This window comes from Pleurodeles waltl, chromosome 1_1 (assembly GCF_031143425.1).
Source record: "Pleurodeles waltl isolate 20211129_DDA chromosome 1_1, aPleWal1.hap1.20221129, whole genome shotgun sequence".
NCBI lineage: Eukaryota > Metazoa > Chordata > Amphibia > Caudata > Salamandridae > Pleurodeles > Pleurodeles waltl.
The window spans coordinates 177,255,124-177,268,252 of record NC_090436.1 but is presented as its reverse complement, the minus strand read 5'-3'; the positions used below and the strand labels follow the sequence as shown (position 1 = coordinate 177,268,252).

General features: G+C 41.2%; 1 protein-coding gene across 4 annotated transcripts in view; it reads left to right on the top strand.

Annotated features, from left to right (window-relative positions):
* Window positions 1–13,129, top strand: part of ATP8B1 (ATPase phospholipid transporting 8B1) — a 306,728-nt gene that overhangs the window by 227,968 nt on the left and 65,631 nt on the right. For all 4 annotated transcript variants that reach the window (XM_069220066.1, XM_069220071.1, XM_069220080.1 and 1 more), the window contains exon 22: window positions 8,900–9,188. In XM_069220066.1, the coding sequence (XP_069076167.1) occupies window positions 8,900–9,188 (289 nt within the window). The remainder of the gene's footprint in view (window positions 1–8,899; window positions 9,189–13,129) is intronic.

Genomic DNA, 13,129 nt, shown 5'->3' with positions numbered 1-13,129 from the left:
GTGAAGCCTGGCATCCAAGCACTGTCAGGGCCGTTGTGGAGATTAAGCAAGCTATTGCCCAGAGTTACAGAGTGGGACCCATTAATTAGATTAGGCACCGAGGCGAGAATTATCTGGTCCAAGGGAATTGAATCCTGGGCCAGATCTCTGCATCAGGGTCTGCCGCTCTAACCATTGTGCCACACTTCTCCACTCAAGAAAACTGTGAGCAAAACAGGAGGGGTCCAAATCACAGGACACAGGAGTGAGGAGCACCACCAGGACGGAGGTGTTTGCAATGCACAGAATAAAAGACCTTCTGTGCTTATATACTGACAAACAGGAAGTGACATGCAAGAAGAGCTGAGACACACCATCTTAGATTGGGAAAAGCCACATACAGGTGAATGGAAAAATAGTAGAAAAGGTGGTGAGCAAAGCTTGCAGAGAAGGAAACACAGACTCCTGGGAAGAAGATATGGTCAAGGAAGGAGAAAAAAAGAAAAGGAAAAATAAAAAGAAAAGAAGACAAAATAAATCCAAAAAGCAGGTGAGTAAGGCATGGGGGTCGTGAAAGAGCACAGTGTGACCCAGAGACCAATAAAGGAACTCCAGACCATGCAGCTGCCCAAAAAGCAGGTTGCGGCCTACAGCAGAATCGGCCACCTGAGACGCAGACCCCAGATCTGACCACAGCCCGCGAGAGGGAAGCCGCTGGTCTCCACAGCGTCACAGTAGGTCCCCCCAGAAGCCCCAGGCTTGTCTGGAAAATGCTGAAAAAAATGGGCAGACCAAGCGGGGAGTATGGACAGAGGAAGCATCCTCCCAAGAACAATCGCTAATGGGATATCCTTTCCAGTGAACCAAGAACTGAAGACAATTCCGAAAAATGCGAGAATCACATATCTCCTGTACTTCATACCCAGGGTGGCCATCAACCAAAAGAGGAGGACGACAATGGGCACGTCCCTGGTAAGGATCAGGAACAAAAGGTTTGAGTTGAGACATGAAAAACTGAATGAACTTTCCAAGACAGTGGTAGAGGAAATTGAACAGAGACTGGATTCAACACATGCAGAACTCTAAAAGGTCTTAACTTATTCTGGGATAAGCAAAATGGCAGAAATTTTGAAGAAAGCCATACTTTATCCCCAGGCTGGTAAGATGGTGCAGGGCTACGCTACTTTTTTCATATAACGTTTAGAAGCTAAGAGATTGGTACGTATCAGGTCCTGTACATGACGGAGACTTCGAGCAAATGAGGAAACTGCTGGAACAGTGGCGTGTGCACGAGTGACATTAGGAAGAGCAGTAGGATGGAAACCATAAGTACAAAAAAAAGGTGTGGACTTTGTTGGACTGTATTATTATAGGAAAACTCAGCCAATGGTAGATACGAGGACCAATTGCTTTGAGTCGCATTACAAAAACAGTGTAGATATTGTTGTAGTCCTTGATTTCAAAATAAAAATGCACAAAAAGCTCTCCAAAATCGGGACACATATTGAGGTCCTCAATCGGATATTATTTGAGGAAGGCCATGCAATTGGAATATATCTTGTATAAAGATTTGACTCATTTCCTTAGCGGTGGGTAATTTCGTTAAGGCTGTAAAATGAGTCATTTTGGTAAACGAGTCAACAGTTACCATAATGACCTGCAGAAGATGGCAAAGAACGTATAAAATCCGTGGACAACGTATGCCACGGAACGGATGGCACAGACAAGGGCATTAATAAACCTGCTGGCTTAGTTCGAGGTATCTTAGTTTGAGCGCCGATTGGGAAGAATTTACATGTTTAAACATCAGACTTTAACGTTGACCACCAAAAGGAACAAAGGAGCAGTTTCTGTGTATTCTTTATTCCACGGTGTCCAGCAATATGGGAGTCATGACACATTTGCAAGGATTCTGTTTGCACTTTCTTAGTAGGTAGAAACAAGGTATCTTGTTGATAGTATTCCTGATCTTTCTGTAAGTGGGAACTTAAAGTGTTCCATTCTTCAAGAGATAAATTCTGATACTCTGTCTTCACGCGGTCAAGAAATGACTGAACGACTCCCACGATTCGGCATGGTTCTATAGTGTGTGGAGAAGAAGTAATTGTGCTTTCCGGATATCGGCGGGATAAAGCATCTCCCACAACATTTTGGGATCCAGGTATGTATGTAACTACAAAATCGTATTGACTGAAAAAGAATGCCCATCTGGCTTGACAACTGTTTCTACATTGAAAGCTGCGGAGGCATTGTAGATTGCGATGATCGGTTCTGACTTCAAATGTCTTCTTAGAGCTCATTAGAAAATGCCTCCATTTTTTGCAGGCAGTTTTTAAAGCAAGCAGTTCCCTTTCCAACACAGAATGGTTTCGTTCTGCATCTGACAACACATGGTGTATATATAGAAGACAGGATGTTCCAAGTCATTGTCGTCTTGTTTTTGTAGTAACATGGCTCCAATGGCTCTATCCGATGCATCAGTGACCACTATGAATTTCTTAGTAGTGTCAGGGTGACATAATATCGGGGCTTGTGTAAAGGCACTTTTAAGATTCTGAAAAGCCTTTTCTGCTTCTTCTGTCCAAATGAAACCCTTTAGGTTTTCTTTCTTGATGGTTTGGGATATATGACCTTGTTGTTGGGCAAAGTCCTTTATAAATTGTCTATTAAAATTGGATAACGCTAGAAAGCATTGTGTCTCCTTAATGGAAGCAGGAGAAGGCTTGTCAAGGATAGCTTGTACCTTTTCTGGGTCCATGGCGATGCCGACTTGATTGATACGGAAATAAAGATATTGAACCTCGGTCTTGTTGAACTCACACTTTTCAGGCTTACACTACAGATCGTTTTGTCGGAGTCTTTCTAAAACCTGCAGAACATGCTTAGTATGTTGTTCTGGACAATGGGAATAGACCAGAATGTCATCTATATATAATACAATGCGTTGGTTAAAAAAAAATCAGAGAATACGGAATCCATAAATCTTTGGAACATGGAAGGTGCGCTCGTCAGACCAAAAGGCATAACGCGGTATTAAAAATGGCCCAATGGAGTACGGAAATTGGTCTACCATTCGTCACCTTCCTTAATTCATAAAAGATGATAGGCACCCCGCACATCCAGCTTGGTGAATATCTTGGTTCCTTGGACTGCTTCTAAAACATCCTTAATAAGGGGTAGTGGATACCTATCCTTGATGGTGATCTTATTCAACTCTTGAAAATCAATACAGGGGCGTAGATCTTTAGTCTTCTTTGGTATGAAGAAAAGAAGAGCCCGGGCAGGTGACGAAGAGGGAACAATCAATCCACTCTGTATGTTTTCATCTATGTATTCCTTAAGTACTTTCTTTTCCTCCTCAGACAATGAACACATTCCTCCAAATGGAATCACTTCCCCAGGTTTTAAAGGAATAGTACAGTCCTACTCCCGATAAGGAGGCAAAATGAGTTTTATAGGTTTCTGGAACATATCAAAGTATTCTTGATAGCAGCTGGGTACTCCTTGAATCATGTTAATGGCACAACTTGCGTCTTTGGAGGAAATGATGGAACCTTTAGGGGACCAATACGAGTCTGTCGAACAACAATGTAGTTGACAAAATAGGGATGAAAGCGATATAGTCTGTGTCTCCCAGTTAATATATGGATTATGTCGTGTTAGCCAAGGAATACCCAGAATCATAGTATGGTTAGGTGAAGTTATCATGTCAAAAGTAACGTATTCCTGATGTCTTCCGAATTGCAAGCAAACGTTTGGGGCAGTATCAACCACTGGTCCAGAGGTTAGATGAGAGGCATCCACTGTTTGGTCTTGTTCTTGAATCTCTTTAGGGACATGAGGTATTCCTTTTTCTTTAGCCCATTTCTCATCTAAAAAAATTCCACTAGCTCCACAATCCAATAACGTGACTACTTGTTCTTCCTGATTATTAGGGCACTGTAGGATTACTGATAATATAAAGAGAGCCGTGGTATTTTCTTTTGAAGAGCAGATAGAAGGTATCTCGACACCTCCCGTCCCCTTCCTTCTCACAGGGGACGGGAAATGGCGTTTCCCGAAGGTCTGATAGGATGAATAGGACTCATTCAGATTAGGTGAACCGCACTGCCACATTAAAGACACAGGCCCTTACGTCGTCTGTTTTCTCGCTCTGCTTCAAATAAAGGTCCACGGACAATATCTATTTGCATGGGTTCTTCTTCTGTAGAGGCTGGGTTCTCTGATCGGTTTTCATCAGGGCGACATACGGAGGGACGCATTGTTCCTGACTGGGACTCCTCGTAAACGGTACTCTATATTTAGTGCCAGATCCATCAGTTCTTTCAATGATTCTACCTGGGTGGAATGCACCAGTTCATCCTTTTATTTCGTCTTGTAGTCCTCGACGGAAGAGGGTTACAAAGGTGCATTCAACCCAAATGGTTTCAGCTGCTAGTTGTTTGAAACTGGTTATGTAAGTCAATACATCCTGTTTACCTTGTTGTATATCACATAAAGCTTCTTCCGCAGCGGCGTCCAGTCCAGGTCGTTCGGACATCTGTTTAAAGGCTTGAAGAAAGGGTGAATAGTTGGATAATAAAGGGTCATTGGCAGCTACCAAGTGACTCACCCAAGCTTGGGCTGGGCCAGACAGGGCACTGATCAAATAACTAACCTTGTTCTTATCCTGGGAAAACTAAGAGGGTCAAAATGCAAAATATACCATTAAGGAATCTAGGAATTCCTTTATCTTGTTTGTATCTCCAGAATAACGTGGTGATGAGGTGGAGACAGTCTGTATATCAGTGGACCGAGAAACCAGAGCTTGTCTCAGTGCTGTATTTTCAGCACGCAGTTATTGTAACTCCTGGGCCTGGTTTACGATATGAAGCATGGACTGTCGTTTTCACAACATCTTCAGAAGGTCCTTCCATGGTTCCAGCGCAATGTGAAATCTTTTGGCTTTGCAATCTGTCACAATTTGAACGGTTCTTACTGCTTTAATCTGCCAATCTCAGGGCACCACCTGGCTTCTTGCTTGCTCTGGATTGGCTAAGGTAAGGGTGACCTTTTCCAGTAGCCACGGTGCTGCTGACAGTATAACGCCTTGAAGGCCATAACCTCTATCCGGTGTCCCAGAGGAAAAAAATAAATCTTGGGGGGGAAAAAAAAACCTCTGATCCCAGGAACTCCTGAAAAGAGGCAAAAGGAAAAAAGAAAAAACACAAGAAAAAAAACTGAGAGCAAAACAGGAGGGGTCCGAATCACAGGACACGGGAGCGAGGAGCACCATCAGGACGGAAGTGTTTGCAACGGAAGGAACAGAAGGCCTTCTTTGCTCATATACTGACAAACAGGAAGTGACATGCAGGAAGAGCTAAGACACCATCTTGGATTGGGAAAAGCCACGTGCAGGTGAATGAAAAAATAGCCATAGTAGAAAAGGTGGTGAGCAATGAATGCAGGGAAGGAAACACAGACTCCTGGGAAGAAGAAGATATGGCCAAGGAAGGAGAAAACACGAAAAGGAAAAAAGAAAAGAAGAAAAAAAAATCCAAAAACCAGGTGACTAAACTATGGGGGTCGTAAAAGAGCGCAGCGTGACCCAGAGACCAAAAAAGGACCTCCAGAGTACGCTGCTGCCCAAAAAGCAGGTTGCGCCCCTCGGCAGTATCTGCCACCCGAGACGCGGGCCGCCGAACCAACCTCGGCCCGTGAAAGGGACGCCACTGATCTCCACGGCGTCACACACGCACATGAACAACGGTGGTCCCTTGATCATTATCAGAGCGATGGAACGCAGTGATGAGTACTGCCTGGCTTTCTAAAGCTCTGATGCCACCACCTTCTGAGCAACGCAGCAAGAAGGCATTCAGGAGTTTTTCATATGCACAACATATCACCACCAACAGCACATGGCACAAGGACCAAATACAGTACTTCCCATCCTCACACCATTCCAAGCATGAGTTTCTTATCAGAGACAGCACGTTTGGCACAAGGTGAGATCTGCCTGCTTTTAAGTGTTACACTCTCATGAGGCTCTCTACAAATGTGATCCTTGATTCCCCTCACAAAAGCATGCTTCCAAACATCAATGAGGAAATTGTGATTCTCTGTACGTGCAATTATGCTGCCTTATCTCTTCATGGCCAAGCTTGCTCTTGTTAACCCCCAACCGGCACCTTCTCCGATATGGAACAGCAGGGTCTACGTATACTCTTCCTACTAATCACAATTTTGGGTCAATCTGTCGCCTCTCTGCAAGCTACTGTTGTTTAAGACCAGATTATTATATGAAACTGCTTATCTCTCAAGCATCTAAGATTGTTGATGTTTTGCCCCGTAAATGCAGATTGGTCACACAACATGCATTTCGCAAAAGGTATTTTGTGTAATGTGCTATACTTGAAGAAATCCCCACTGTTATCCGTATGTCTACATTTACTTGTGCCCTATATCAGATGCTACCACCTGTCTCAATATTGTGTAATATGTAGCTTGTCAGTGTTTCTGATGCCTCTATCTGTGCTTGTTTGGATTTTCATCCGCCCTTTACCTAATCATAGCTGCACCCATTTTAGGTGTACTTGTTTGGGGGAATGTTTTTTTTTTCCCTTTGGCATCAGCCTTTTACCCAATCTCCCCAGTTGATAGTACCACCAGTAACAGCCCAATATATTGCCTTTCTCAATAAACAAGTCAACACACCATCACAGAGTTTCAGTAACTTACATTGCACACCCGCTCACCAAGCTACAACTTACAACAAAAATAGCTTATTATTAATCACATAAGTGGAACCTAATGCATTTACCAATGCTTGTTAATACTTATGTCACCCATATGGTAGACCCTAAACATCCAATAGGGCAGGGTGCAGTGTATTTGAAAAGTACTTTTAACTTTTACATGTTCGGGTAGTGAAAACCCTAATATTTGTGTTTTTTTCACTGCTGCAAGGCCTACCTCTCCTGTAGGATTACACTGGGTTAACATATTACATTTACCAAGTGATAACATTTAATTGGGAGCAGGTAGGAAGTTCGAGTTTGGTGTCTAAAAATGTAATTTAAAACCCTCTTTAAAGGTAAAGTGAGATTTTAGTCACAATTCTGAAAATCTCTTTTAGAAAATTAGCATTTTCTTGTCCTATCTACATGGTGCCTGTAACCTTAGTAGGTGTAGCTGACAGTTAGTCTTTGAGTATTGCTCCCAGACAGTGAGACAAAGGGGACTAGTAGCTGGCAGGATGGACAATCTCTGACCTAATGAGGGCGGGGGAATGGGCGGTCACCTTCCACACTTGCACATCACAAAGGCTCTGCACAGCACTCACAAAGGGTTTTGACATTAGTCGTTTGTGACCCCAGACAAGCTGGGGCCAGGGCAGGGAGGCAGGAAATTCCAAACACCTCTGGGGGTGAAAACCTCCAGAACCTTCTCCTAGTTCAAAGTGGCTGCCAGGCATAAACAATGGACCTTCACACACAACTTTTCAGTGCACCCCTGGACCTGTGGTAGACTCGGAAGGGCTGCTATGCTGCTTTGCAAGAAGGAATGCTAGTTTGTTAACCTGCTGCCTGAGTGAAAACACTGGACCTGCATCTTGATTACAGTACCACCAGAGTGACTCCAAGGGCTAGTTGGCTGGCCCCCTGATCAGTGCCTCGGGGACAGAAAAGGCTCCAAAAATCTTAAACCCAGCACTTTGTATCTACTTGCTGTTTGTCTTGCCCTCCAAGTGGTGCCACCACAGTCCTGGACCATTGGAAGTGGTCTTGAAGGTGCTCTGCCGGCTCAACTGTGGTCCTGTGAGCAAAACCAACATAGTGTGATGTATCTCCTCGCAGCTGCTTCAGAACATGCGCAGGGTGATGCGTCCCCGGTGCAGGACCTTGCATCACAGCCTGGTGCTTCCTTGGACCCACCGCTGCATAAAGCATCTTGGGAACATGCTGTTCCAGCGCAAGCTCATCATCAACAGCATCCTCAGCAACAGTGCAGGACTCTCCTTTGCAGCCCTTCAGCTTCTTCCAAACCTCTGGTGGCAACACATCTTCGACACAGGACTTGACATTGCATGCCCCTCACTAACGGCATCCTCCATGATGATGTCTCTGTTACATATCTTTGCTGCTCCTTGGAACCGCCGCTACATGGTACATCTTCAACACAGGATCTTTCAACGCTCTGCAAAGATCTAAGGTATTTTGTTCAATGGGTCTAACTTGGTCCCTGTACCCTGCATTCACTCCATTGAGTTCAGCCTGAACTTAGGACTTTGTCCCAGTCCAGCGCAACCAGATAACCACAGTTGGCACGTGGTGCTTCAAGCCACTATTTTCACCTAAATCTTTAAAGTTGCAAAGCTCCAGTTCTACTGATTGGATTTGTGTCATTTTCGTCTCAAATAAATTCTAAAATTCTACACTAATTGGTGACTTTCTTATTTTCTGTTTTCACTTTATTACTAATTGAAGTGCTTCACAAATACATAACTCATTGCATCAAACTTAAATCTGACTGCTTGTGCCAAGCTACCTACGAGGTTTAGCACAGGATAACTTAGGGTTTGTTTTCTACTTCAGTCTAAAAGAAATTGTGATCACTGCTTGAGAAGGGGTTCACCCTCCCTTAGCCAGTCACTCAATTTCCAGCAGGTATTTTGTGTTACTGTATACTAAATTGCAGTGGATGCGGTTAATATGTGTGTTCCCTTCTCACCGTATTGCAGTGGTTATCCCGTGGTACATGATTTAGGTTACATATGCGATCTACATATTTTAAACTCCACAGTGTATCGAAGATTCAACAGTCTTATATAGTTTATATTATTTTGAAATGTTGTTGATGCATGGTACATAGTTATACATACCTGTAAGGTTGTTAATAATGTCATTGTACAATAAACATATATCAACTTTTTATGACACAGAATGAAATTCTTTTGGAAAAGAAAAAGAGAAAAAAGAAACGACTAAGATTAAAATTTCCAAAAACACTAGAAGAAAAACAAAAAGAACTAGCTGACAAAATGAGAGCTGATGCAATAAAAGAACTTCGACAACAGAGCTTTGTAGACTTGGCTTGTGAGTGCAGCGCAGTTATCTGCTGTCGAGTAACTCCAAAACAGAAGGCAATGGTTGTCGAATTGGTTAAAAAGTATAAGAAGGCAATAACACTGGCTATTGGTGATGGTGCAAATGATGTTAACATGATAAAAAGTAAGTACCTTTTTCAGATATACTTCATACAGTTCATCTCTGAGAAGTGAATGTTGCTTTAAGAGAAAGCCATTGAATTACCATGGCATGTATTTATTCACCTAAGCATTGTTGATCCATTGTACATACTCTACAGGTTTGATATGCTATTTGTAGCTCGAAACAGCATTAAGAAAATAATTGTAAATTGTATTTGAAAAAACATTTACTCTTTTATGACCGGAGAAGCAGCGTAGTTATATTTGAAACACAGACTTTTCAACTACCTCCTTGCCGCTACACAATCACTAATTGTGTTTTTTTCTGATAAACCAGCCCTGACCGTGGCTCCACAATTCAGTCCATTGTTTGAAAACGTTGTTTATTGTTGTCCTGAGCAGCACGGCATACCTCAGTGTAAGTGCTATATGTAGGCAAAAAAGCGAATCAGCAGTGCAGATGCAGCAGTACAGTAATAAATAAACTTGCCGTAGTCACACTAACTTTAATTAAAATGTTAAAGTTAAATAAGAAAAGCAAAACTAAAATTAATAAAAACTGTTAAAGAAACTAAGGCAGTGAAAACAATAACACTAATAAGCATTCAATGCTAACAATATGCCCTTTTCCAAATTTAACTGAAAAAAGTAAATTCTGCTATAAACAACTGGTGGGAACATTACAAAAAAAGATTTATAGGTGTCTGTTCAGACATCTATCTTTTGAACTGTCTGTTAAATGAGAATGTAAGTTTGTTTCGGCACCACGGACTTTTTCTTTCCTCTGCACTAACATGTTTTTATATTATTAGGCATAATATTAGGAGAGGTTTGCCTCAAGGGGCATTTGAAAGCTTTGTTTACCGCACCCCTACTTCTGTATGCCCACCAAATAGGAGTCTTACAAACAATGAACTTGAGTATATCTTTCTTATTTCTTTTGTGATTGAACATGCCACAGTCTTTAAAGAAAAAATCTATCTCAGCCCAATTTAACAATGAAATCTAAAGACAAATTGATATGCAGGCTCAAATTAAACCACAATCAGGCTGGGAAACTAACATAAACAATAAAGCATCAGGCCCTGTTGAAAACATGGTAGGCTGACAAATATAGATAACAAAGTTCAGATCCCTCCAGATTATTTTCACCCTTCAAAGAGGCTAAGTGCTTCCCCATTAGTAATATCAATACATCATTTTACTTGAAAACATTTTAAGGGGGTATTTTATCGACGATGCAAAATGTACTGAGTCCCCTGAATTCCTTTCTTTTTAGAAAATCCTAAGTCATTCTCAAGACAGTCCTTCAAGTTTCAATCTATTATCAAACTCAGGAAAAAGGCAAAGGTCATTAAGTCCTTCCAAATTAGTAGTGCTTCATCTTTCCTCTTCCCCCCTTTTTGAATAGAACTAGCCTCTCTTCAGTGCGAATGGTGCTGGAAAGGTGTAAACTTTGTGGAGAAACTCTATTGTTCTATAATGTAATTCATTAATTAAATAGGTAAATATGGGATGCAGACCCTCCACCCCCATGTTTCGGAACAGGGAGGAAGGGGCTAATTGGCACTCCTCCACAATTGCTTCACTACTTGTATTGGCTTCCCTCTCTTCCTGTAGGAGAATTCAATGAAAAAAAGAAGGACAATTGAAAAATTGGCAAAAAATAAATTTGAGCAAGACTTAGACATCTTAATCGAACACTTTTCTCACTCTTGGTTGGATTCAATTGGATGATTGTAAGCGTGTCCCCCAAACAAAAACACATTACCCATACAACCAATCCACCCACTATATTGCTTTCAGTCCTTTTAGAATGCTAGCACCCTAAAAATCTCCAGTTTTTTTGTGTAGTTACACCAAAGCTGCCAGGAGCAGAAAATCCCCAACTAGAAAAGAATACTGCTTTCACTTGCAACATGTTGATGATTATTTGTATTTCAAGAGAAAGCATAATTGGAAATCTTACATGCTTCTTGGTCTCAACGTTTGCTCAGTAAGCTCTGAATTAAGACATGATAGTCTGACTTCCATTATTAGGATGTTGCATTTTGACACATTCTTCTCAGTTTTAATATTTTCATTGATGTGGATATCTTCTTAACAGAGTCCTCTTTAGAAAGAATTGACTCATTTCTGGTCTTGTTGAAATAGTTTCCTCTATAGAGCTTAAATTATTATCCGTGGTATTGTTCCAGTTCTTGTTTTTCAATTTCTTCATTCACATATCTTTGTCTGTGGATTTTGTTAGGTCCTTAAAAGTTTTAAATCCCTTGTTCAGTATATGATCCATTCAGGGAGTCCTCAACAATCCCTTTAAAGGCTGTTTTATCATTTAACTTTTCTTACAGCTATGCCAAAACAATCCTCTGCTCTGTCATCGTGTTTTCATTAGGCTGTCAATGTCAGAAGTTTGATTCTATAAGATTCTATTCTGTATGTACACTACATCAGTAATGCAAACACAGCAACCTATTTGGAAACTCCAACTGCCACTCAGGCATTTCTAGACCTTGAGGATTTATACAGAAAGCATCTAGTTTTAAGGGAAAGTACTTCCAGATTTGCTACATCGACACAGGAGACTCATCAGAGATAGCTGTGTGGTCATGGGGGGGATCCTTTGGAGCAGCACATTTCTGCTCATTCTGCTTTTATGGTAATTTCTCTTGCACTGCTCTGCCAGTATTATTGTTTTCGTAGTTCCCCAGAGGGCTGTTATGCAAGCCCGTATGGAGGGCCATGCCTGGAATATGCTCCTCTCTTTAAAAAAAAAAAAAAAAAAAGACAAGGGTAGCCCTAAATCTTATCCTGTCCAAGGTTGTCTGAAGTTTCCAAACTAAGACTGTGCAACTCCTTTTTCGTGTGTTATCATTTCCTACCTGGGCATAGGGAGGCTTTGCCGCGAGATAGATGAGTTGCAGCACATTTGTTCCCCATCATTGCCTACTTCAAAGGATTTTTTTGTCCCTGATTATTAGTTTGCCTATTTTCCAGCAGCTAGATTCATTATTGAATTCACTCCACCTGGAGACTTTATACAGCCATTTTCTCTACCAATGTACAGGGTTGGTTTTGGTACCTTGCTTAGCAACCTCTTTTTTCAAATTTCACCTACAGTCCTACAAAAGGATGAAGCATATTGCAGCAGAGGGTGTTTTGCCTTGAATGGTTTGTTCCTCCTAACTGGGAGTCTCTTGAGTAGGCACTTGACACCTTTCTAGGTAACTCTGATCATCATGTATGTCTCAAATCAATATGTACATGGGCATCAAGGGTGAGATAGCATATGCTTGTAAAAAAACATAATTAATTTATTTTCCCCTCTAAACAAAGACATCTGAAGGCCCAAACCAACAAGTATTGGCAAAGCCATCTTGTCTTGTCACGGCAAGAGCTTTTGCCTTTTTAAATGTGTTTTAGCCATGTTCGACACCAATGTGATTGTTTTTCAGTATGGCTAAAAATTAGTGGCACATTAGAGTGTTGCGAGTGTGAGGTAGAGTAGAGCATGTATGGTGTGGCAGCACACTGCCATTACAGGAAACTCATTTTCAATTGGAATTACCTTTACATTTGCACAAGCATGCCATTTTATTGATAAAACTATACAGCACAGAAACAGTAGTGTATGGAAATCGACATCATCTAGTCTATTGAGTTATTTTGATCATATGAAAAGGTTTCCTTTACACTTTAGAATTAGAAAAAAATGTGCTTCATTTGTGTTCTTGTTATGATATATTCTGAATTATTTGTACAGTTCATTTACTGGAATTCAAATTTTGTTTTGTGCTAGAATAAAATAACAAAGGTTATCACATAAATCTTTTCAAGCAGTCAGAGAATGGAAAGTAAACACTAACCTTCCTTGTAAGACAGAGCCTATAACATTTGACATTCGTCAAATGTTTTATTTGTTTTTGAATGTACAGCAAATATGACAAGACAAAAATAAAATAT